At 35.3% G+C, this 27,718-nt stretch overlaps 1 protein-coding gene across 2 annotated transcripts; it reads left to right on the top strand.

Moving 5' to 3' along the window:
- Nucleotides 1–307: 307 nt before the first annotated feature.
- Nucleotides 308–27,718, top strand: LOC120340142 (uncharacterized). Of its 2 annotated transcripts, none has more exons than XM_039408415.2 (23): nt 308–723; nt 3,295–3,492; nt 4,458–4,598; nt 5,439–5,500; nt 6,697–6,752; nt 7,341–7,492; nt 8,257–8,384; nt 8,909–8,963; nt 9,247–9,378; nt 10,799–11,000; nt 11,388–11,650; nt 12,223–12,332; nt 13,064–13,168; nt 13,965–14,730; nt 15,079–15,173; nt 15,715–15,869; nt 15,944–16,009; nt 16,356–18,038; nt 18,650–18,839; nt 19,926–20,101; nt 21,424–21,574; nt 23,696–23,971; nt 24,854–27,718. In XM_039408415.2, exons 1-23 carry the CDS (start codon nt 350–352, stop codon nt 24,940–24,942), a joined length of 5,625 nt encoding a protein of 1,874 aa, XP_039264349.2. In that variant the 5' UTR covers nt 308–349; the 3' UTR covers nt 24,943–27,718. The 2 variants fall into 2 exon arrangements, with proteins under 2 accessions (XP_039264349.2, XP_077973014.1); XM_078116888.1 differs by lacking the exon at nt 308–723 and adding an exon at nt 2,704–3,035.

Raw genomic sequence — 27,718 nt, 5'->3', positions numbered from 1 at the left:
GTTATTGAATAAATTAAAAAAATAAAATAAAAATGTGCTTCATTATATATATATGAAGGGACAAAGCACCCACCTATTGATAAGTAATCCCCGCTGTTTTATTCCCGTTAAACATTTGTATACCGTGGACTAGGGTTCACGAATGTAGAAGCTCACTCAAGTATATAAATATAAATTTTTTTGTAAACCTTAGTATTTTCCGAATGAAATTTGTTTCTATTATTTCTATGATTTTTGTCGTCAATAAAAATTAAACAGAGCCGCTAGATTCGTACTGACAATCAAATATTTTCCGTTTTTAAAGAAATTTTTAAATAGTTTAGTCGATATGTTGAATTTAACTTGAGCAATGGGAGCAGATATCAGCAAAGAAGATGCGGATGATTTTAAGCAAAAATATCGAGAAAAATATGGCGTGGATATATCGGACGCAGACTTATTAGAGGAATATCGCATGGCTAAACTAAAAGCTGACAGGAGACAGCGAGAGCAATCTCTGGGAAATGAAGACAGAAGACGAGATGAATATTCTGTGAGAAGTACGGACCTCAAACAAGCCAAAGAGGATTCTTACGCACGTAAAAAACAAGATGACAATTTACGGATAATGAAAACTACTTATGAAAGTAGAAAAGGCGAAAATAGACACAGACATGATCGTTCCCAACGATCGTCAAGACATCGAGATGAAAGGCGAAGGGATCGTGACCGACGCTCATCGAGGTAAGTCATATATTTTTTTTAAAGGTGCGGTTAGTTCACGAAAATTATGACGTATGATGAGTCTTGCGCGTATTCGGCTAAAAAGGCCCAGGCTAAAATCTTACCGAGTTTGACCTCAAATCAGCCTCGGCGTGTTTTGCTACCAACATTAAGGTTGATTCGTTCTATCAACAGAGCATTTCTATCGTTTTCCTGCCATCCAATATAAATAGAAATCCTATCATCCTATCCTTTATATAAAAAAATTATAAGCCTACGTACGATCGATATCCAGCTTCGTGTATATTACGCCGGCTATTCGACCTAGATCTTTATTTCGCTGGTATTTGGCTTAGCAAGAGCATGGCTAGTTCTGGTACCTCGAATTTCTTATATATATATACTATGATCTAATTCTAAATTCTGAAATGTTCACAGTGCTATTAGCCGTAGGAACAAGCCATCTTACCAGCTTCTATTCTCCCCACTCATTATTTTCCTAAATAAATGTGTCGATTACCTCTATACTCAAAATATATGCTTGTATATTTTCGCAGCATTTCGAACTTAATTTCATCGACAATGTAGCTCACGTGTTAAAATACATTCACGTACGTCGTCGTACATTTTAACCAAAACATCTCGAACTCAGGCACCAGTGGAGTATCCCGGACATACATGAAAAATACATAAAACGGCTTTGGAATAGTTATTATTTTTCATTAGGGTTATACGGTTATCCAATATAGTAATCGTCTTATATCCCGTACCCGCGATCTTTTAATACCTTTACGAGCGATCGATGTGGGTTTTCAGTTAATTTAATCCAAACGGGAGAGTATTACGTTGGAGTATTTCGCCCAGGTGTCACATGAAAAATGAGCTTTCAGCTTATGAGTCTGAAATTGATACAAAGTATGAAAGGTTTCAAGCGGAGGAAGGTGATTAGATATATTTATTTTGAGGGACAGGAAAGGGTAAATTTATCGACTATATCAGAGTTTACGATATATTAAAATAAAGGGTGTTATTTTGTAACCATTAACTGACTTTCTTGCCGTGTAATTGACCATAATTGACAGCCCACGTCGATCGAGAAATGAATTTTTTTTATCGACCGGACTGTATCGTTTCGAATTTGATTGGACTGTTGTTATGGCAACCAGACAAACGACGTAAAATGTAAATACGCTTGGTAAAAATATAACGTTGTCATGGTATTTCTACCTAACCATTTTTATCATACGCACAAAAATTGACAATGTAAATTCACTACAGTACTTGGTTCAAAAAATGAACTGAATTACCGGTGATTATTCATTGTTTAACGGTTGACTGAATTTCTATACCACATGATTTTAAAATTTGTCGACATCTTAGAAGTATGAGAACTGAAACACAACAAATACCTATATTTGTCATAATTATGGGGTTTATACTAGTAACATACTAAGCTGAATGAATATTGTAACGACTTCCGTTCTTGCGTGGATCATGGATAGTTTATCTATTCAAATTGAAGGATTGCCCAATGTTCCAGAACCGATTTTGTATTATATGATTTTGGTTCCAAATATTGAGGGCATTCCTGTGGCTAGCAAAATTACGAAATGTGGGGTTGGTATATCAGTATATACAGACATTATACTGTTATATGCAGATATAGTTGATGGTGGCATAGAGAAATATGGATAAAATAAATAGAGCTGTATGTCTAAGAGTATAGGGTATAGAGTTATAGCTGTATAATAGGTTATGAAAATAAATTCATTCACTGTGAATTACTACAGTACTAAATTTATCCCATGTGATGGGAAAGATGATGAAATGGTCAAAATTTGTTAATGTCTGACTGGTAGTTGCCGGTTTAGCTCAATTTTGGTCCCTCAATTTGGACAGTAGGATGTAGTAAATCCTGGAAAATGTCAGCCAGTACAGCAGTATGACATTTCACAGTTCTGCAGTTGTAGATAGTCTACACAGAAGTGGTCAGGTCTGTAGGTGATTAATAAAAGCGGCCCTGGCAGTTAATCTGAAAATAATCACACTGGTTCTTAAGTGTGAGCTATGAAACACTGTTTTCAAGTTTTGCAGTGGTAGGATTTACATATTTATCCCGGGACCCGGGGGAGAGGAAAGTGATAAGGCGGCTCAATCATACGGCAAATTACCGGTCGGATTATCAGTCCTGACTCTAGTAATCTGATAAAGAGATTTAATCCTGTCTTGTCAGTTAGCTTGAACATTTGTTAAACGTGTGTTTGTGCGGGTTTCTGGGGTTTAGCTTAGATCTCCCATACGTCATAGGGGGCTGACTATTCAACACTTTACATGTAAGTTACACATTTTTGGCATAGTTGTAAAAATAAATTAGTAACTGACAGGCAAAGGTTAAATTGTATACAAGAAATGTTTTTTAAGTGAAGGTCCTTCTCTAAAAACTCTCAACTCTTGCAATTGAACAACTGCTTCTGCTAATATTCATATCCTAAGTTAGGTCAAGTCAAATCTAGAGTGATCTATCCCATCTGCCTTCCCAATAAAATGTTTGAATTTCATATTCTTGTCATAGTCTTGTGCTCTTTTATTTAGGCATCGTGAAAATTCTAGGCATTCATCTTCTGATTCATCTACTAAAGAAAATAAAAGAAAATCTCATCACTCGTCTAAATATTCACGATCATTTGAAAAAAGTTATGAAAGATCTTCCAAAAAAACAAGATCTGTCGATGATATGAATGTAAACTCACAAAATCGGAGCAGAGACGAGAGACATTCATCTAAATACAGGTTAATATTCCCCTTATCATTTTTGGCCCAAAGCCTTCTAGGGCCAGGCTATCTCTGACGCTCATCTGCCAGATTTGTCGCAATGTGAGATTTTATTAATAATCATAAGTCTACATGGCAGAACCCAACTGTATCTTGACTCCATGGAATTGTTTTTCATTAGCTATTCATGTGAAATAGCACAATAAAATGCAGAAATAGAGAAAATTGATATTAGTCCTCAACACAGAATGAGCAAATGGGTAATTTGTTGGACCATACTTTGCAATAGCTTTTTGCATGAAATGTTAGCAGAAAATTGTTAAATACATATCAAACAGTTTGTTCAATCTTGCTCCAAAATTGTCCTCGGATTTTCAACATTATGTGGGAAGATTGAAAATATATCTCCTTGTTACCAGAAAACAAAAAACTAAACTCTTTAATCTGATTTTGAGCGGGGATGGGTGCAAGTCCCTAAATCCTGAGTCACAAGTCTGGGGTGGAGTCTAAAGCAAGGTTTCCCATCTGGGGTCTGCAGACCCCAGGGAGACTGTGATGAATGCACAGGGGATATGATATGAGTCTAAAACATATACAAATAAATTATAATCTTATCAAATTTCCGTTAGCCTGCCAGTATTTAACATTAGTATTTATTGGTTCAGGCTTTCATGAGTTTTATTTCGTCAAAGGGAACATTATTCTTCCTTGTTGGTTAGGAACAGAAGGGGGTCCGTTAGAAATAAGATTCACAAACAGGGGTCCACGACCCAAAAAGTTTGGGAAACTCTGGTCTAAAATCAAGTCAATCACTGTGTTGAGTCTCACTGGTGGTTAGTTGAGTCTGCGTCATTTCCTTAGGGAGAATGACTCTTTGATATAGTCGATTCAATGCCTCAAACTCTTTTAACAATTGTTTTAAGTGTTACATTCGTGTCTGAATTATATGAATAGTTTTATTTTTTAAAGCAAATATATTTTAGGGATCGTTCAAGAAATTCTCGTTCTGAGTCTTCTGATGTAGAAATACAAAGGAAATCAACCAGAAAACCTCCTACAGAAAATCCGAAAAAGAAGTCTTCTCGTAAATCTGGCTCTGGAGATAAACATCAAAGATCGCAGAAGTAAGCTTTTCAGTCAGAGTTATCTTAATAGTATAAGCTGACAATACCAAATGCCACTTCACGCTTGCTATGATAATAAAGATCAGGCCATAATTTTATTCTGATTTCCCTTATTTTAGTTCAATTACTAGTTCGGGGACTGTCTGTGTTAGCCAAGTGAATATACCCCTTGCCCATAGGTTTCAGTCCCTTTACACAACTTGTGTAAAATAGGCAAACAAAATTAGTTACAAAAATTCGAGTTGGGTTGAACTGCTTGTCTGAGGAAGTCTGACTCCAGTCGGACGAAACGTTACAGAAATACATTTGTGTTAGTGTGCAGCTGGACTCTTTAATTGAATAAAATTAGTTACCTCCATAATTTATTGGTACACACACTTCTGGAGCGCTGATCATTTTGTATGGGTCTGCATGTTCGAATGAAGGGTGATATTCCTGAGGGGTGATTCTGTGAAAGACGTTGCTGGACTAATCAAGGTTGCTAATTTGATTGTTGTCCTATTGGCCATTTGTTATTAATGTCCTTTGTAAAAATTGTAATATACAATATGAATGGATATAGAAAAAATAACATTAACTTTGCTCAGAGATTTTTTCACTTCGGAAAGTGTTGAATGTTTGTTACCTTGTTTTGAGCAAATCGCTTAAAAAAGTACATTTTCATCAACTTCTGGACTTAGAGAATATAATAATATGTCAGGAGACTGTACAGAGTTGTATTTCACTTTTTTGTTCAAATTTTTTATCTTATAAAATTGAAATGGTGATTGAATGACGTGGCCCTTACATGAAACAGAATTATTTTGATTACTTGTCAATAATTATCTTTTTATTATTCAGAAGCTCAAGAAAAAGTGCAGTAGTGTCTCGAACAGATGATGAAGGGATGCATTCAAAGAAAGGTATCAATTTATTCAAAGCTTTATCAACATTTCACACGGAAACAATTTCGGTTATTGGCTTTATGCATGGGTGTCCAACAGGCGGCCTGCGAAGCCATTTAGTGTGGCCCTTGTCCACTCTCAAAATTTTCCCCATCAAAAATAAAATTCTAATCTGACAGTTTTTTGTTGGATAAGGTGCTCACATGAATACAAATACATAATGTTTTTAGTTTTTACCTATCGATTTTAATCGGTAGGTATGTTGATATCTCACGAAAGCGAGATTTAATCTGCTCCAGATTTTGCATGTGCATTCATCTTATTTCGGACCAGGAGCCTATTGATTTTGGGCGAATTAATTCGTATAATTAGCGAGTTATTGATTAATTAGTGATGGGACACAAAGTGTCACTATGGAGTAAGAGCGCTGTTTTGGGGGATCCCCTAACTTTCGATCGATAAGTCTTTGGTCTCTGATCGATATTCTCGTTTTGCTGTTGTCACTGCTTCAAATCTTTCACCAGTTTGCCTGATTCATGTATTACTTTACGACTTAGCTATTGCTGCATTCTCTTCTCCTGCGTTTTCCGCTGAATTTTTTCTGTGGCCCAGCTTAATGTCAGAAGTTGGGTATACAGCTCACAGACGAAAAACATTGCACACCTCTGGCTTAATGTATGTAGTAAATTTTCATGAATGAATAATTCATTATATGATTAAAAGTAGTCTTATTGGACACGTTTGGTGGACATAACGATCGTTTGGTTGTTCTTGGTGTTCTTGTTGTTCTTTGACACTTTTGGACACCTGGTGGAAATATTAAAAAAACGCTTTTTTCTTTGATTACTGGACCAATTGCTTGGAAATCTTTAGTGGTTAAAGATGAAATTTTTCTTCAGAAGGCTATTACTTTCATTTATTTCAAATATTTCTGTTAGCTCGGTGAGATTTGTTTTTGTTTGCTATGACGTCACTGAACGGTCTGCGGACATCGGACGCCATTTTGTGTCCGACCGTACTGCTTCGCTTGGTATGAATATATTTGTAGACTGTGATCTGACGGTACGGTAAACCGTACTGTACTGCGAACAGACGTGTTCATATATTTGGGCGTAGCTCTCTTGTTATCTTTCATCTACCTTTAGTAAATATGAAAACCCGATTCCAAAATGTGATTTTAGATATTGTATTACCATATTGTCAAAATTTTACAGATGACAAGAAATATGATGCAGAGCAGTCTGAAGTTAAAATGGGAAAAAAAAGAAAGGTTTGTAGATATCTTAATAAAGGAGTTAACTTTTTATTTACTTCCTATTGACAAGCCTATCTTGATTATCAACATAAGACTAGAGCAGTGGTTCTCAAACTTTTTAAACCGCGCTCCTTTTTAGAATTTGTCAAGTCCCTTTTCCCACCTCAAAAATAACTAGCAAACAATGAACTAAATATAGCAGATAGTAAGACGAAAGTATGTTTTAATAAAAAAACAATGGAGATATGTGACTGGAACGTAATCATCAAAAATACAAATATCCAATAGTCAAAAACTGACAAATATTTTAAATTAGCTTCACTCCCCCTCAAACAGTTGTCTTTGCTTCCTTGTTGGGATGCCCGCCACTGTTTGAGAACCACTGTACTAGTGGAATTATGGCATCAAAAATCACCCACGTTATTACTTGTCTGATTGCATGGTATACATTTTCATGGTCTCGGATCAGAAACCTTGATAACTGGTTGTTTGACCACTTTCCTTACATTTTGAATTTTAGACTTTTCTTCCTTTCCATATTCTATATTTGTATGCATAAATTTCGTTACTTCAAGGCTTAAATCTTTTCTAACAAAATTTCAGAAGAAAAAGGTAAAGGCGTCTCATCACCAAAGTGCACCAGACCTGCTGGACGTTGACAGGCAATATGGTCGGGGGCCGTGGCAGCGTACACATGGATATTTTGATCAATATGGTCAAAGACCTCAATCATGGGTACAAGAAATATCTCAGGGGTATGTGCAGAATATACTACCATTTATCATACTTTATATGAACACTAGGCAGTGAGTGACTTTGAAGAATTTTTTTTCAATTGAAATCCCGAGGTGTCCAATACTTGTAATATTGTGACCCTCACTCCTGACTAAGTGTCCTAACTCTGAGATAAGAAAAACTGTTATTTTGGAACCTAACATGGGTTGTAAAAAAGTTGACGCCGATTCGAGCTCCAACTCCCAGAAAATCAAATTTCAATACCTAAAACTTTGTTATATGCAAGTCTCCTTTAATAGTCTGTTAACAATGCCTAATAAACTCAATTCACAACAAAATCTTGGAATAATTCATTAAACCAGTGGTTCTCAACCTTTTTAAGCCGCGCCCCTTTTTTAGAATTTGTCAAGTCTCACGCCCCACCTCATAAAATAACTAGCTAACAATAAGCTACAAATAACGGATAGTAAGGCGAAAGTATGTTTTGTTCAAAAAACACGTTGAAAATATGTGGATGGAACATAAATAATGAAAAGTTTTGAATTGTAAATATCAAAATAAGGCAGGCAAGATCAATCAAATCTAACATATTTTTATTTTTAATTAGCTTCATGTCCCCTCAAAAGACTTTGCCCCCACTTGTGGGGCGTGCCCCACCGTTTAAAAACCACTGCATTAAACAATCATTTTTTCCAGTATTCACAAAGTTTTCCCAAATTTGTTGCACTTCTAATTAATATAATATTGCTCAGTATTCATGAGCTCTATGCACAACTCTTTTCAGACAAAGTTCTACCCTGCCTGCTCCTGTAATGGAACGACAAATAATATATGGAATGCCTGCTACTTTACCAAGAGCTGTGGATGGACTCGGTTATCCATTGAAAGAACGGAGTCCAGGCTTCCAACCAGGTAACTATGGTTGCTTTTAAAAGCCATGCAGAATGAAATATGTCAAGTATTTTCACTTGAATTTTTATTTTATTGTTCGAAAGTTTTATGGCACACAATTTTTTATGCCGGGGTTCATGTTTTTTCTCCAAACAATGTGTTAGACAAGTGGTCTTCCTTCATCCTGAAATACCATGTACCAACTACTGATTACAGATTAGAGTCGCTTTTATGCTTATAGTATGCTTCGGTAAACTAAAATAATCTTGATTCTACTTTCTCTGACCAATTTATTTACCCTTGGATGAAATCATGTATTCTGGCTTACAACATGACGTTCTGTTTAAACCAAAACTAATAAATTCTTGCAAACAAAGTATTTGTAGTCAATAATTTCTTACTATTGAACCAGGATTTAAAATTGAAGTGGGAACAGAACAGTTTTTAAATGGCTGAGAATATGATCAATTTTTAACCATGGTTACTGATTAATATTTGTAAAGTATCTTCGATTTCCTTTCAAAATTATATTGAATCTATTTCAGTGCCTTATCAAACCTACTTGATGCACAAGCCACAGAGACCACAAAGCATGGATTTGTAAGTAGAAATATAAATCTATACAACCACACCGTTTAGTTAATATCAATATTTAGTTAATATCATTTTGTCTTTCCAAACTAAATTATACAATTTAGTTATTTATTTGTTATTATCATTCCCAAAAAATTTATACAACGTAAACAATTTGGTTATAAGAACTCGACTATTCTTATACAGAGTATTCAAACTGAAATTAAATCCAGGTCAGAATTATAAAACAACTAATCTATTTGAATATGACATTCATGCTATAATCCTTATTTCTCTCATTTGTCCACAGATCATACACTCATCATGATTTTTCTTCATTGCCTCCGTCTACTGCCGTCCAATCACCAAACACCTCGATTAAATTACCTGCTGGAGCTGTACCTGCAGTTGGCCCGCGAGGGCCATTGACTTCCCCCATTGTGTACGTTTTGTTTTAGCATTTGTTACAATAAGCATTGTTATCACGCCTCTATATATTGTATGTATGTATGTTTATTTGCATATTGGTTAAACGGTATAAAAGAGACAGGATACATGTTCAAGGCCTTACTGGCCTTAAGACACAGATGTGCGACATGCACCCCAACAAGTATAACTGCAGTTTGGAACTGCTGCGTTATAGTAGGACAACAGACATGAAATATACAAATAAAACTCTTGTACAATACACAGGACAAAGAGGTACTGCACCATGATGATATGTACAATAGGCAGTTTATGGCACATTCATGTTGTGAAGGGATGAGAATAGGGTATAAATCGCATTTTTGTGTGTTTCACAGTAGATTGTACGAAACAAGTGTTATAACAAGTATATATTTGTATATTGTCCATGTATGATGGCTCTGAACAATGCTCTGTACAGCCACTGTAATGTAAGAAGCTATTGCACCCTGGATCATATTTGAATCAAATCTGATATTTTACCCTGCAATGCCAACATAGATGGACTCATCTTTGTAAATACTAAGCCATAGTGCCCACTAAGACTTGTATTTTGCTAGGGATATTAGCACTCGGATGGGGATTATGTTCTGGGCTTTTAGCTAGTTAATACAGAAGTTCCCAAACTTCACTTCCATGATGCATTTATTTTCTGTAATACATATCATGACATGACATATTGGAAAAAGAAAATTTTGTTCATAAATATCAAATTGTGGCAAAGAAAAGTGTTCTATTATGCACATTTAATTAATGCAATACATGTTGTGTTTTTGTGCACACAAAATTATCATAAGCACGACTGAACGTAAGTTATAGCGAATTGTACTTCTCTTACAACATTAATATAATGGAATAGGATTTATCGTACATATTTTTCCCGGGAAAAAGAAAGTCGATAAGACAGCTCAACCATATGGCAAACCACGGCCTCTCGTCTGGTCACCATTCCGTGCCGGGTATGAGATTACAGTAGTTAGTTATTTATTTTTGGAAGCATGGACTTGATGATGGAAGAAGCCATAACCGACCAGTGGTTACATAAACCACCCAACGACGGCGAGGAGTCCAGCAATCCTCTTGCACATAACTATCCCAGCATGGGACCTGCGAACCCACGCAGAGTAATTAGAGGTGCGGGGCGAGCGTATTCTCAATGCTTAGCACGATGAGCCACACTGCTGTGCCATTAATGCATTTTATGTCAAATCCCTATAAATAGTATAGGTATATAGCAAATGAATTGGTATTTCTCGAAGTAATCAAATTCCCCACTAGTGCGACACATTGCATTGAAACACACAACACACACTGGATCAATAAAATAATAGACTACAGAAGTAGCGAAAGAATTTTTGTACATGAAATTGATTAAAATAACAAATCTTCATTTTCAGGAATTCACCTCCAATTATCCCAGCACGCGGTTATGAAGTTCAAGCCCATTTACCATCAAATGGTTCTTCAACTTTACCAGCGAAGTTTAGACAAAGCTCTAGTGGTGGGACGTCCAATCCACCTACATACAAAACACCTCCGCAGTATGGGAACTCAGTTTCAGTGAGAAGTGATGGACCAACTCCGAAACCTAGAACTAAGGTAAAGTGTTTGAATTTTTTCTGGACAGCATGAAGGCCTATTGGGTAAAGCTTTAGATATAACTGCGTTGAAATCACAGATACTCATTTGAGTCATTTCTGATCCAAATTCCATGCCTTTCTGTAGGTCATTCTAAACCAGAATGATTCCGGTATTTTCGAATAATAGTAGTTCCTTACATATTGTTAAACATCTGTGGCACAAATAAGCGTCGTTTGTTAAAAAATGAACCAGAAGAAGCTGTGAGTGCATTAAAGATTATCAGGAATTTCATTTTCGTTCTTGTGAAAAGTAACATCATAACACTTAAATTTAAAACTCTTCTATTCTGATTTTCATTCCAAATAAAAGATCTCATATCAACTATAACATCAATTTTACTTCCAGACACCAGTCAAGGAACACAAAAGATCATCAAAAGAGAAAGGAAGCAGAAAATCCAAGTCTTCGAAACATGGTGTGGAAAATAAGCAACATAAACCAAAAATCACAGCAATTTCAGCAAGAGAAGATTTTGAAAGTTTGCTCGCCGCTGATTACGACATGACACATATGAAAACTTCCGAAGACTTCAATGGAGAATTCCCACCGGTCTTTCCCGGGAATTACAGAGCAAATGATACTATTTTCGTTGATGACGTGATTTTCAGGTATCGCTCTCTACTTTTGTTCAATGTCGTAATGATCAAGTATTATAAGATCTAACTATGTCGCTGTGACGGTAATTATTCTGCGTTTAAATCACAGTCCTTCCAGAAACAGTAGCTTAAAATATATCAGTGGTGTGCTTGTACAGTGGGAAAATTTGTCATAAAAATAATAAAGTGCATTGAGAATTTGACAAATTTCATTAATCCTATCGGATCAAATGTAATTCTAATCGAAAGTAACTCTCCCAACAGAGGTTGACTATTTCCTAATCCTTCCGGAAGGCTTTTGCGCTAGTATATCCGTATGTATATAATGCAAGGATGCTGTAGCAGGAATAAAAATATCATACTATGCAATTCAAGAGTCCTGCTGCACAAGAACACAAGTGCATTTTTGTAACGTTTAGTCTGTTACGTTATAAAAATACATTTGTGTTGATGTACAGCGGGGCTCTTGAATTGCATAGCTCAATATAAATGTTTTGATTATATATTCCTGATTGTTATTGACAATCAATTTTGTTCTTCTGTGTATGGGTTTTTATCTGTTTTGTTTTTGTCTATTTCTACAGAGAGCAGCCAAGAATTAAAAGTTATTCTGACACTGATTCTTCCGACATGATGACGGATGAAGAAATTAATGAAATTAAAATTGGTGAAGAATTTTCACCTAATTCTATCGGTATGAATAAAATGCATTTATCAACATATATAAGAGTATCTTTTTTTATGCGAAAATGCCATGTTTTATGGTAAAATCAAGTTGTCTATAACTTAGTGATAGAGATTTTTTCTTTATGATCAGCTATATCATTAAAGACATTTTTTTCTCCGGGGAGAAAAGTCTATAAGACTGCTTAATCATATGGCAAACCACGATCTCTCGTCCAGTCAAACCCTATTATTATAACCGTTCTTTGGATATATGTTGTATATTCTAGTACCTTGGTTCTTAGCGTTTTTGATATATTTGTCGACATTGCTTAATTTTGAATGATGATACTCCGGCTTGGTTTCAACTGTTTTTATTGTTCACATCATTTTTAGTTACAATAATACCAAAAAAGGGAAAAATATTTCAAATACTCGAACATATGAAAATTGAGGTTTCCTCCACCAGCACAATGAAAAATTTCCGGTACTCCCATAGGCAATAATTTTATTCCGATTTTTCTCATATTAGTTCTATTGCCAGTTTGGGGACTGTCTGTGTTAGGGTTAGGGATACCCTTAGGTGAATACACCCTTGCCCATAGGCTTCAGTCCATTTACACAACTTGATATAAAGTAGGCGAACAAAATTAGTTACCTCCATATTGGTACATAATACTTCTGAATCGCCAAATTTTTACTTGGGGAAGTAGCCCTGACCATTTGAAATACAGTGTTCTAATGTGTAATGTTTATTTTCAGGTTACTCATCTGGCTTTGACTTAGAAATTCCTGAAGGATTTTGTTTTGACTCTGAAGGTGCGGAAACAAGTTCTGTTAAACATAAAAACAAGGGTGGCAAGCAAAGTAAGCATTTTGATAGAATATAATCTATAGTAGTTCAGTAGTTATTGCCCATAAATTTCCTCAGAGATTTTTCACTTCTGAAGGGGTGCCTGTGTCCTTGCTTTGAGAACTTTATTTTGAAAATATTTTTCAACTGCAACCATTTTAGTGGGTGCCTCCAAATTTGCTCAGAAATCAGTCTTTTTTACTTCTGGGCTAATACATGGATCATGCTTTAGGCAAATTCTTGGAAATAAAATTTAAGTTTTTTCAAACTGCAACCATTTGGTTGTTGCAGAACATGAGAAATCAATGTATGCATTGCCCTCTTCCCGATTTGGTTAGTTTATTATTTTTTGATTAGAGATACACCAATGTTATATCGGGGTGTCCAAAAAATTTCACCCAATTTTGTAGTGATAACAATTGAAAATGTCTTTGTCTTTGTTTGTTAATAGTTCTTATTGCGCTTGTAGTTCTCATTTATCATACAATAAAATTTATTCAAACTTACAATTGTTATTGCTATAAAATCTGGTGAAATTTTTTATTCTTATGGCTGTGGGGTTGGGCGAAATTATTTGGTCACCCTGTAGTTGCCTTTCACCAGTGGAGGCTCGAGTAATTGACTGGAGTCACTATTTGTAGACTTAATGGCTCGAGTCATCTGAATGTATCGACTCTGACTCGTACTCAATTAATCACCAGTTAGACTAATATCAGTGACTTAACTCGCGTCTCGGGGTTTAGTGACTCTTACCCAACACTGCTTTCTACTAAATAATAAATAATATTCTCTCATCTCATTCTTTTTTAGAGTCTGCTGGTGTGAGAGCACAAAAAAAGAAAGTATTTAGCGGTGATAACAAAACAAAGACAAGTAAAAAAACATCAACAACTAAAGACACCCAACCGAAATCACGATTGTCTCCATTAAAACAGAAAGATCAACTTATCTTAACAACAATTGGGCCAGTGTCTCGGACTCGGCAACAATCAACCAGTCCAGATAGAAAACAGAAAAGCAGTCCAAAAATGAAAAGCACTGTTGGAAAAAATAAACCAAGAGTATCCAGTAACGAAGTAGAAAAAGTCATGCAACCTGTCCATTCAGCAATGCAGCAGTCTTCAAAATCCATGACATCCAACAAAACGATAAAGAAGAAAAATAGAAAAATTCAAGCCCCGTCAGAAGACAACTCGTATCAGAGAATTATATACCCATCTCATCATTGGCACACAAGACCAGAATTGGAGCGGAAAAAGAAAATGCATGATATTGGTGTTGGTACAAAAACGTCTGTGAAACAAAAGTCGATCGCTATCCAAACGCCGAAGCCAAAAAGTCCTGCAGCGCAGCCAATTTATTTTTTGAAACCGTTATCTGCTCAGGAAGTCTTCATAGATGATTCGTCTATTGCGAGTCACAGTGAAACCGATATGTCAACAGTCCACACGGCGGCTACGTCATCAGTTACATCTACGGGATCGGTCACTGCAAGGTCAGGGACATCTTGGTCAAGGTCATCGACGTATAGTTCTAACCCTGATCACACCGATCCCAGCGAAGTCGAAAGTGTTGCGTAAGTCTTCAAAAATGTGTTATATTTTGGTTTTGGTGGAATCGTCATTTGGTATGTTTTCACTGAAGTCCTATTATAATCAAGGTAACATCTGTATCTATCTGTAGAGGTTATGCGAGACTAACTCCCAATCCTTCGTTAATTACTTTGCGCTAGCGGATTCCTATGCGTATAATGCAAAGATTCTGTAGCAGGAATATAAATACCATACTATGGAATTCAAGAGTCTTGCTGTGCACTAACACAAATGTATTTCTGTAACGTTTCGTCTGACCAAAATCAGACAGAAGATTCACTCTTTACATTTTACTATTTTACATTCTAACATGAATTCGTTTTCTATTTCAGCCAGAAGTTTGAAAGAAATTCAAAATTTTATGCCAGTAAACCAAACGAGCAACCATCCATCGCATCCTCAGTTGATTTTGAACCTGAACCATCAAGTAGGTTGAGGTTTTAAAAACATTTTATATCGTATTATTTGTGAATCTCCACAGAGCAGCACAGTGAATAACTGACTCAGACGGACTATTTTATAAACATATTAGAGAAAAAATTGCTCATTCAGTCCAAGATCGCTTAGCAATTCAAAGATAGATTGGACGGAAACTAGAATGGAAAATTGGATAAATCATCTTGTATAGTTTTTCATTTTCACTGCAGCTGGTAGTCAGAACTTTTTTAGGCTATATTTTCGTTTGCTAGAATAATGTCGTGACAAAATGATTTGTTGAGAATACCTGTCTGTTTTATTGAATTCAATCTGTGTGAATTTTTTTCCACATGCAACTGTTCTTCCTAAAAGTTATCCACTGCTGCCATCTGGATTGATTGGGGGTTACATAAATTAGTCAGGTGATTAATTTGCTATTTTTTGACTGTTTCAAATCATTATAAGCAATTCAGCTTTCATTGTGACATCTTTGTCTAGAATATTTTGGTCTGTTATTAGTTATTTGGTTCAATACAGTTATTTTCATTTAGATTCCAGCTCCATCGGCCCTCCGTCCATGACACTCGGAGTGAGTGAGTCCATCCAAGCCTCATCGTACACTGGAAAAGGAGGAAAAGTTTTTTATTTCACAAGATCTCGTCACGGTTCTTCACCAGCTACGTCGATTCGAGATTCAAGTCAACCAGTGAGTTCTTTACCACCATCTAGGGGTTGTTAATTTCGACGACAAGGTTTTTATTATGAATACATTGTTTTTAGATCATCTCCCCAAGTGAACCGCAAATCCAACAAGAAGCAAGATTGAAATCTGAATCGCAAGTCTCGGTATGTTTGAACTCATTGTATAGTTACCTCCATATTGATACACACACTTTTAGAAACTGGTCAACTGTTTCCATACTGGACACATGTACTGGGAGCCCGTGGTTTGTCAAATGATTAGGCTTGACTTACCTAATTGGACTTTTCCATGATAAATTTTGATAAGCATATCACGAGTATTTGAACTATATTTGTAGGATAGGATTTTCATATTTGATTTAAGGGAGAAAATTTTATGAAATATGTTATGATTTTAAGTAAAGTAGTTCTTAAATCATTATTTCATCGTCGAAGCCTTGTATTTTGTGAAAAAATCGATACTTAATTTTTTTTTTTTAATTTTTTACAGGAATCACAGTACTTCAACCCACTTGAAGTTGGGCAATGGGTTCTAAACTACGTTCAAGAGCATAAGCTTGCTGCACAGAAAAAAAATCAACCCAGTACCAAGGAGGAACCCACTGATCAAAGACCCCAAACTGTGCCTCCGCAAATAGAACATGCTCCTTTGAGAAAACAAGAGGCCTTTGATGCAGAAAACAAAAATAGTTACACGTCGCAGAAATCCAGTGTTCACATTGAACAACCACCAGTTCCCACACAGCAACCGAAGATAGTGCCTTTAACAACGGAAGCTTTATCGAAACATGAAGACAACAATACATGGACAGGGCACGATGTGGAAGACTCTGGAACTGAGTTGTCGACCAACATCAGCTCCGATTTGGGCCCTTTCCAGAGAGAGCTGATTAAAACACGACATAAAATACGGAAACACAATCAGAGAGACAAAAGCCCTGAACTTACTCACACTGCAGAAGAATACAAAGCACATCTTAAGCGATGGAACGATTCTCCATCAACGAACGTAGTTTTAGCAGAAGTTTGTGCAGTGACAGATGATGATATTGAGGACGCAAGACCTAAAAGTGATAAACCATTCAGTAAATACTCCAATGAGCCTGTTATACCCACATATGGTAGTCGGAATACCACCGTTGTTGGCAGCCATAACCAAATACATGAATCAGATTCTGACTCCGAAACAACATTGTCTACAAATTCATCTGAAGATCACCAAAATCCACAGGAACGGTTAAGAGAATCTTTGCAAAGGAATCGACCTTCTCAACCTGGTTTAAATCACAATTATAGCAATGTACAGTCTATGCATAGTGAGAAACCAAATCAATCAGGAATAAAACCAAATGAGAGAGATTTACAGAATGCTGGAAATTTGGAAAAAATTGAAAACTTTCTTGACAACTTGGATAAAAATAATGCTTCAAATTTTCAAAATCGGCCGTCCACTGTTTCACCTCCGACCCCTGATGAAGATTGGAGAATAATTGGCGCACCTATGTACCCGCCGACGCAAAAACAGAATTCTGTACATCATAATAATAATACATCTCAAATGGATCCGACCGTTCCTAGGCCTCACATGAGAAAATCGTCAGAAGAAACTATTGACATACCAGAGATGAATATTAAAGACCCGCACCTTCGCTTACGTTCAACGTCGTTGACAAATCAAAGTGAAACTGGATCTTGTTCAAGTCTCGTTGCTAATCCTTTTAATAAAATGGACAATGAAGAAATAGAGTCACTAGTTGAAAAAATCCCAAATAGAGGTTCGATGGGAAATATTGATTCAGAAAAAGATGTCATTGCTCAACTCGAAAAAAGTCGTCAATCAACGAAACGAGAATCCCTTGAAGAAAGAACGGCAAGAATTTTGGGAATTCACAGGAAAACATCGACGGATGAGAGTGATGATGGAACGCCGACTAATGCTCGTTCTGCTCAGGAAAACAAAAAAGACATCAATGCTTACATGAATAACCTGTTAACAGGTGCCGCTGACGTGTCACCTGCAACTCGTCAAAAATATTTTGCGTCTGGAATGGCCGATAAAACACCCATTCCAGTAAAAAGTCCTCTTGCAGCAAATTCATCTAAAAAGTTTCCATCGCATGAAAACTTTGAAGCAAATAAAAATGGTGAAAACCTGTCTCACTTGGAATCAAAGGTATTTTCAGCTTAATAGTATTGTTTTCAGGGGATACATACCAGTATACTGGAAGTAATATATTATTTCACCTATTTTGAGATTGAATTAATCTCCAAACGGACAGCGTGAAGACTCATACTGGTCAAAAAAGTTGCTCTACTCACCTCGGTGGCCGGATTGTCTGTCTACCTTAGATACACAAATCTTTTTTTCTTCAAATACTTTTTTATTTTTATTTAGAGCCTTGATTATTTATTCAGTGACCTACTCTCTCAAGTGTCAAAAGTTCTATTCACTCTTTGAGTGTCGTTAAATTATTTCAATAAACTTTGATTTACAAAACATATCTAAGTAATGGATATAAAATTTTCCCAAATGGAATTATCGGTACTCTTGTAGTGTGTGTACCAGGTTTGGGTTATGGCGTAATTTTACTCCGATTTTTCCTTATTTTAGTTCTATTACGAGTTGGGGACCGTCTGTGTTAGCCAAGTGAATATACCCCCTGCCTATAGCTTTCGGTCCCCTTACACAACTTGATGTAAAGTAGGCGAACAAAATTAGTTACCTCAATATTGGTACACACACTCCTGGAATGCCGAATTATCTTCAATAAATTTTCTATTCAGCAATCAGTTGAACACAAAGAATCTTCAGATGACGATGATGACATGACTTTGACCGAATCGTTTTCAATCAACGTCAGTGATTCTGTGATGGAAGCAAGCGTAGATTGTAAAGTTCGACTAGAAAAGAAAGTTCCTTCTTCTCAGCCTACAGAGTATAAAATCCCTGACTACGTCGATGGTCGCTCCAGTGGTAAGAAGGCTTCGTTGCTGTAATCTAATAAAATATATGTTGTTTATTCAAACGCGTGTTTCCCTAGCCCTCGACCAGTGGTGAGCTGTATCCTGAACGCACCACATTTGCGTCCATGTTGTTCAAATAAAATTAGGTCATGGAAAGTTTAGTTTCCCCGATGAACATGTATGTTTTGTAATGCCACAATTTTTTTTACATCGCAGCGGATAAATAATGTAAATATAATACATTTTCACAAATTAGTTGCGTTCCGGTTGTTACGATTTTTCCAGCTCATCATCACTGCCCTTGACCAAGGAAAAATTCTTCCTATGCATTTCAAGTGTTTTTGTGGAATGATGCTTAAAAACTGGTGTACATGCTCGTAACTATCATTTTGATCCAACATATCAAACTACCGTTCATATAAAAGTATTGATAGCTTTTCCAGGGCTAATTTTGATACCAGCAGCTATAATAGGACGACAAAACGGCCATTGACTTATTTCATTTATACTTAATTTCTGGAAACATAACTGTAAACTGACAAATATTTAGCAGAACAAGAAAACTAGCTAGTGTCTGAGTGGCTGCTCCATAGAGTATTGTGGAGTGAGACCGAGTTCTATTACGAGTTCGGGGATCGTTTGTGTTAGCCGAGTGAATATACCCCCTGCCCATAGGTTTTATTCCCTATACACTGTAAACTGACAAATATTTAGCAGAGTACAAAAACTAGCTAATGTTACATGTCTGAGAAGTGATTGGCTGCTTTGTCAGGTATTGTGGAATGAGACAGTTTTTTGGGTACTCCCGTAGGGTGTCTACCACTGTACCAGGTTAGGGATAGGGTATAATTTTATTCCAATATTCCTAATTTTAGTTCTATTACAAGTTCGGGGACTGTCTGTATTAGCCAAGTGAATATACCCAATGGCTTCAGTCCCTCTACACAACTTGTTGTAAAGTAGGCGAACAAAATTAGTTTTCCCCCTATTGGTACACAGTACACACATTTCTAGAGCACCGAAAAAAGTATCTGATTGCTTCGTCAGGTAATGTAGAATGAGACTTTTTTTTGATTTTATTGAATGACATTTTTAGGTCCGGTGTCACCAAGCAGAGGCATGATGTCACCCAGCCAAGGCATGATGTTGAGTTATGGTGCCAACATTTACGCAGAAACACCAGGGTTTCACAAGCAAGATAGTTTTGATTCAACAGATAGTGATGAACCAGACTTTATTCCGTCAATGCCTGTTTCATCTGAATATAAACAGGTAAATTGATGATAGTCATGTGTGATGCTTGTTTCCCGCTTTTTTATGGGTTATTTTTGGAAATTCAATCCAAATCCAAATTTGGAACAATGGTTCTCAAACTTTTCAAGCCGCACCCCCCTTTTTAAAATAAAAATAACTAGCTGACAATATGCTACTAATAACAGAGAGTAGGCGAAAGTATGTTTCATTCAAAAGAATGTTAAAAATATGTAGATAGAACGTAAATAATGAAATGTATGAATTTGTTGTTATTTATAAATTAATGCAGTTGTTTTTGGCTGACAAAATAAGTTAAGTGAATATCCCAAATAAGGTGGCAAGATCGAATCTAACAAATATTTTTATTTTTAATTAGCTTCACACCCTCCCACAAAATTGTATACTTGAGGGGCCCGCCCAATCGTTTGAGAACCACTAGTTTAAAAGAATGAAATTTTTATTGTGCTTTAAACCAGGGCTACTGAACTGGCGGTCCGCTGTCCGAATCCGCCCCTTTCGAGTATTTAATTCGGACCGCACCAAATTTTTTAGTTTGGATCATTAGCCCCACTTTTAAAGTTTCATTTTATAAAATGACTTTTATTGTTTTGAATATATATATAAAGAACTATAACACCATAATGAACAATATTGATTAGCTGATAGCATTATCCGGTCGAGGAAGTGTGCATTTACGGATGCCGAAATATAATTTCTGGAGACACCGGACCCAAATAATTTTGAAACTTTGTATGCGAATCTTCAGTGAAAATAGTTGAGTAGCTCTGCTCTAAACCATGCCCTGGATATGCAACCACTACTATCTAACAATATGTAAATGGCTAGTATTTTTTGAAGGGCGGGAATTTTTCCGGTTTATCATTACCTGCCCAATTTATGGTACTCCTGTAGTATATGCACCAGGGATTAGGGTTAGGCCATAATTTTATTCCGATTTTTCTTAAGCTTTCCAGTTGAACTGAAAATATTTTAGTTTCTTTACAAGTTCGGGGACTGTCTGTTTTAGCCAAGTGATAGGCTTTTGTCCCTTTACACAACTTGATGTAAAGTAGACGAACAAAATTAGTTACCCCCATAATGGTACATAGACTTCTAGAGCGCCCAATTTGATCGATCAATTCAGTTAATTAATTTAAATTAATGCAGGTGCAAGATGACCCAGTGTTAAGCAACCAATACTATGTGACGAGCTATTACTTTTAGAATCATCATCGTGCCCACAATGTATCAATGTTCCATTCAAACCAGATATTTAATTTGTTTCGATTCGTATGTCTGTACCTTCGTTGAGCTTTGAAAGAATAAAATTCTTCTTTTAGAATTTTACCAGAAGTGAAAGTACTGACTATAGAATGCAAGATTCGCCAGTTCCGATCTCCGTCAACAGTCCACCTCTTACAGAGAAAGAAATGGACATTGTGAGAGAACTGGTGTCATCAAAAACTAATTCTGTTGTTGGCAGTGCCGGTGGTAACAAACTTTATATTTTGTCAATGCTTAATTATAAATGATGCATCAATTTCCTGTGATGATGATTGTCATTGCCGTAAAATCATGTTATTGCGTCGTTAAATTGAATAATTAATATTATAAAAATTATGAGTTATATTTCGGGTGATTCACAAAAATTTAAGAATAAGATAATTTAACTGTTATATTATGTCAAATATCAAGTACAAATTGGTGTTAAATAGCAGTATTCATATACCTTGATTTTCTAGAATTTTGCGGCCTATTTCAATATCTTGTATTTTTGTTAATTTTTAACTTTGAATTTGGTAAATCCTGATATTGGTAAGGTTTATTAAAAAGATTGAAGTCTTTTAAAAGGGTATGAAGTTCATGAAGAATAGTTGACTTAAGGATATGATTTCAATATTTAACCTGAGGGAGAGGAACGACAAGAAAATCTAAGCCTATGACAGGTCATGACCTCTAGTTGGGTTATCAGTCCAAGGCAGGCATGGGAAAAGCTAAATAATCCTTACAAATATGGTCTTTGGGGGTGAAGTAAAACACACCGATCAGTAGGGGTGGGCAAAATCGAATATTTTTTTCGAATCGAATAGTTTGAATATTTTTACCGGATACCGAATAGTCGAATAACGAATATTTTTTATACACAACAGGAGGTCTGCAACGTCGGTCGATACTCCCTTTGGAAATTAATAAAGACATTGAAAAATCGGCTACAAAGCGGTTTTTTACTGGTTAATTTCGTCATAATCGCTGATTGTTTTTGTCACCGTGACCGTTTTTGTGGCGATATATAATCTATAATACCGCCCTTTCTGTTTTTTGCAAGTATTAATTCTTTCGGGTCGGCGGACATCGACGTTTATATTTTGGGTTTACCCGTGCGTCCACGTCGGCAACAGCTGTTAAAATCATTTAGGATTGATGTAAAAACCCAAATTAATATTATTCTCATTTTTATCATTTGTGTTGGCTTTCATATTACTTATCAACGTTTGTAAATTTAACGTCACAATATTAAGCGAACAGTAATATTATTATCGATACCGGGATGTAGATATTTATTAAGACAATACCGTAATTAACTTTGCTATGCTTTTCTATGGTGTCTATGTTACTTTACAAATAAACTTCGCAAAGCTGAGATTGCGTCAATCCCGAATGTTTATTTAAAATAGTGACTAAATAATTCGACAATAAAGGCATTTCTGCGTGGCCATGACGAGATAATGTTAATAAACAGCGCTACTTGAATAATAATTTACATATGCGACCTAATGCTAAAAAAAATTGCGCTTTTTTACTTTTGTGCCTAATAGATGGCCAGGCGCTAATTTTAACTAACTCTTCCAAGTTCCGACGTTTTCTTTCAACGCTAATCACTAAAGAATTATTTGAAACTACATTAAAAGAACTATGTCCTGCCATTTCTTTTCTGGTCATAGTTGTTCGTGTTATACTATGTATGGTTTCACGCAAAAGTTAATTCAACTTTTAATTTTCGTTAAACAAATTTATGTTTGGTTCATGTATGAAACGACTAATCACGTACCGCCAATCATACGGAGTTTAAAATCTGGAATATTTATTTTAAATACCTCATCTGATTAAACGTTTCTAAATTTAGGGAACGGTGTCGGTACCTCTTTGTGCAACATAGGGAATTGAAATGAACGATCGAAATGCGAAGAAAACAAATAACACCACAACGCAAAGACGATTTTTCAAATTTGTCGCTTTTGTCTCTTAGCGAGCGTTGTAGGTGAATTCTCGCGCAATTCACGATCGGTTCAGAGACGTTCTGTGTGCAAGTGAAGCGACGCAGATCACGTGGTACCCGATATTCGAATAGTAAAATGCCATTCGAATAATTTAATATTCGATTCGCTATTCGTTATTCGAATATTTTGCCCAGCCCTACCGATCAGTAGCTGAAAAGTTTAACAATTATCTTGAAAGTATTCGAACTTGTGAATCCCTCTGAGGTAATCAGCGATGGCAATTCATATTATTGAGTCCTTATTTATACCAGCTTAGTCAAGCAATTATTATTCTACTTTTTCTTGTTACCTAATTTACTAAAAACAAAACAGCAAAAAATTCTTTATACTTCAGACATGTCTCCTGTGGCAAATGATGATGCAATACATCAAAGCAGAAGTTTGAGTTTACCGAGCTCACCCAGATCAAATCGATCTTGGAGTCCAAGCAGAGAATTAGCTCGGGACAAAATTGCGAAATCAATCGGGTTTACTTTGCCAAATCAAAAATCAGATCCTCAAGATGGCACAACTGAGTCCTTACATTCCAGCGGCGTCATCAATTCAGAAGAATATGACATCAAAATTTTGTCACGAGATAGAAATAAAAATGACAATATGATGGTTTTAGGTACGTTGAGTGGAGTTGTTCAAAATTCAAATGAAATTGAAGTTTATGTTAATGCTCCTGATTGTGAGGATATTACTGAAGTTGAAATTTCTCAAAATATTGTTATAACTCAAAATATCGATACAAAATGGACAATTGTCAGAAAGTTCCTTCAGAATGCTTTATTAAATGATATTTGTATAATTTTTCTCGTAATATTGTATCGCTTGTTAGGTGTGGTGTTTCTAGGCGGTGGCCATGTAATTTAAAAATATGTCATTTAATCTTTATTTTAGTGAGGCATGAAACGTTTGATTGTTTTTTACTTGAGTTTGTTTATTTATAACCTAACACAATTTTTCGCTTTATGGCAATTCCCATAGATACTATGATTTATTAAACAAATCATGTGCTTTTACTGAAGCCATAACTAATGTTTACACAAACAACACTGTGATTGCAAGAAGTCCAGCTTAAATTTTACACATAGTCATTTTCAAAGTAATTTCAGGCAGGAGTGTGCAACCTGCGGCCCACAAGTATGAATTGTGCGGCCCTCGAAACGAGTTTTTAATTTAGTTTAATCTAGAATGTGTGAGTATTTTAATTTCTTCCCTTGCAAAGCATATACCTGAGCTTGTGCGAAGCGAACAACTTAGTCATAAGATCGATGAACAAGTCACAAGTCGAGTCAAATGACATTCGACTCGAGTCAATTACTGGCTCGAATCTAACTAGAGATGACTTGAGCCATTTCAAGACTTTAATAAATGGCTTTGACTTGAGACTCCCCAACACTGGCACTAACTATCTACCTATCAAGTCTGTGCATATGTTTTCTTTGTTTATTATTTTATTTGCATGTTTACTAACAATATTATTTTTGTTTATTTCATTTAATAGGGAATACACAACATCCTAACAAAGATGTAGCCAATGCATTGCAATCGATTGGACTCAAACCTGAGGAGTCGTGGGTGATGTCAGTCTGATGTGACAACTTGAATAATCACTGGTTATTCACTGCATGGATGAATCGTTTCAGATTCAGATACTTATTTTCATTGTGCAGGAATCAATGCAGGGCTGATCATTTTTTTTATTTTTGTGGGCCATTCAACATTCTATTTATTCAACTTACATATATATATAAATGTATACTCTCATAATTCTGTGGACTATTTAACATTCTATTTAATTATGGAAAAATGTTTGATTTTAATTTTGGAAAATTTGGTCTTTCATTGCTGTTTTTCATCAACTGCCAAGTTTCAACATTGTGAAATAAAATGGAAAATAGGCAGATCTTACTAATTTAGCTCTATTTTTTTGTTTGTAAATGTCTAAAAATTACCGGTATTGTGTTCTTATATTTTGATATATTCTCATAGCTTTTTTTTGATTAATCATAGAGTAGTCAACCAGTAGATAAAAGAATTTTATAACTCAAAACACCTCAAAAAGTCTTCATATTTTGAAATCTGTAAATATATGATTTCTTCAATATTGAGTATAACTTGCATATATATAAATGTATACTCACATATATCTGATTATAATCATAGTACACTTAAAAACAATACATTTTCGTTATAAGATTTATTCTTTATTTTGAATCTTCACAATTTTGTATATTTCAAGACTTCAATATGATTTTTACTCATAAAACTTCAATTATGGTATTATTATTAGCTGGATGTCAGTGTGGTAGAGCTGTGAATGGTGTTGGTACAATTTTTTTTTAATCGATGCAAATTTTATGTATTATATGTAATTTGTGTTATGTTTTCGATTGTGTATTTTACATATATTTTATTTTGATTTAGTACAAATTCAAATTACATGTCAAAAAGTGTCCATTCGTATGCAGTAATATCTTTCTCAATTTTCCGTAAAAAAATTATACTGCCCCAAAATGGTAAGATGAATTAATATTTTAGCTAATCAATTCCAATTGCAAGCAAAATTGTTGTAATAACCTCAATTTATACCAACTAGTATACAGTATATAGTTTGATTCTTAAAGCAGGTTAACAGGTTTTATGATTTAATAACTGGGCTACCCTGTATATAGAATGCTGAAAATATTTGGTTGGACCCCCATTTTTGTCCTTCCTATGTCTGTCTGAAAAAAGTACTGTCACTTCATAACTTTTTTCTTATAATAGTGTTTATAAGTCCAAGCCTTTTTCAATTAATAATAACCAATCTCCTCTGTTCTGTAATACAGTACTGTCTTGCATCAGTTTTTCTGGTACAACACTGTCTGAGGAATAAAATCTATTAAAGTTTTTTCTTCCTCACTGGAACCAGATACATTTATAGCATACTTGATGATATTTCTTGTGTGCACACTATTTCTGTATTCTTTGTATCATATTCCACAGTTCCATTTATGTTGTTGAATGTTATTTACACTTTTTTATATATATCTCTGTAAAATATGAGTCCAGTCCAGTATGTGATATGCTTATTTATAAAATAATTCTGATATTGTGATCAGTGAAATTAGTGATAATTAATATCTGCTATATTACTATTTATTTACTGGAATCACAATTTACCCAACTGCAATTGATTCATATTTATCTAACCCAGGGATTCTCACCTTAAATCGGTGCTCCAGAAGTGTGTGTACCAATATGGGGGTAACTAATTTTGTTCGCCTACTTTACATCAAGTTGTATGAAGGGACTATGGGCAGGAGTATATTCACTTGGCTAACACAGACAATCTCCGAACTCGTGATAGAACTGAAATAAGGAAAATTAGAATAAAGTTATAGCCCTAACTCTAAGCTGGTACACATACTACGAGAGTACCGAGTTATATTATCTCACCCAGGGCTTCTCATCTTAAATCTACTTCTATTAGACATCATGGCTCTGTATAATTTTTCTAGCAATTCACTGCAAACCTATTATATGTATTCTTCACCCCTGCCTGTAATCATTTTTTACAAGTATTTTTATATTCTGTTATTACATCTTTGTTTGTAATTCATAAACGCATATCAATGGCGCTTTTGAAAGAGGGAAAATCACAAAAATATAAAATCGCAAGGCTTCGAAAAACTTCTTGCAAAAACGAAGGGTCAAATCTTCTTTCCTTTTGCGAGAAAAATCATTACATTCCCTTGTTATTAATTATTCGAGAACTATTCAAGCGGGTTAGTCATTATTATTGCATTTATCTGCTGTTTGATTTATGATATATTATGATATGACATAATAGGGGTGTGTATCTTGTTAATTTTGATAATACTTAGCAACTCTCACCATACATAAAGCAGAACAAGCAATTTTTAATATTTTATTCAGAGTTTTCCTGCAAAGAGGTTCAAAATACCAGAAACCTGGTTTTGTGAAGTATTCTCGATTTAATTTATTAATGGACCTCCCAGGACGCTATCATAAGCATGCTAACATATGAGTTCTAACTACAGAGCCCCAACACACAATTATAAAATGATTTTATATCAGATGGTTAATGTTCCCAGAGTAGTGAAAACTAGCAATTATCTTTTCATAATAAATTCTCAGTTGCAACTCAATCGCTAATCCCCATTCGTGAACAGATAATCCAGATTATTGTTTTCTTTCATTTCTGTAACTAGTATAAAGATAACATAGCTAGCTGCTTGTTCACAGATATTAAAACATTAAGAGTAAAAACTCGTCTCATTCAATCAGATGCTCTTTCATTTCACTACCACTCTTACTGTGTGCAATCACAACACTGTTTTAATTGGAAGAAATAATAATTATT

The sequence above is a fragment of the Styela clava genome, chromosome 1 (assembly GCF_964204865.1).
Source record: "Styela clava chromosome 1, kaStyClav1.hap1.2, whole genome shotgun sequence".
In the NCBI taxonomy this organism is placed as follows: Eukaryota; Metazoa; Chordata; class Ascidiacea; order Stolidobranchia; family Styelidae; genus Styela; species Styela clava.
Note: the sequence above shows the minus strand (reverse complement) of the source record. Positions and strands in the feature narration are given on the sequence as shown.

What these genes read in the sequence shown, in the direction of transcription:
- LOC120340142 (XM_039408415.2), top strand. Translation starts at nt 350, where the DNA reads ATGGGAGCAGATATCAGCAAAGAAGATGCGGATGATTTTAAGCAAAAA. An exon ending in AGACCACAAAGCATGGATTT is followed by an intron (nt 8,964 to 9,246) that starts GTAAGTAGAAAT and finishes ATTTGTCCACAG; the next exon opens with ATCATACACTCATCATGATT. An exon ending in TGACAATATGATGGTTTTAG is followed by an intron (nt 23,972 to 24,853) that starts GTACGTTGAGTG and finishes TTCATTTAATAG; the next exon opens with GGAATACACAACATCCTAAC.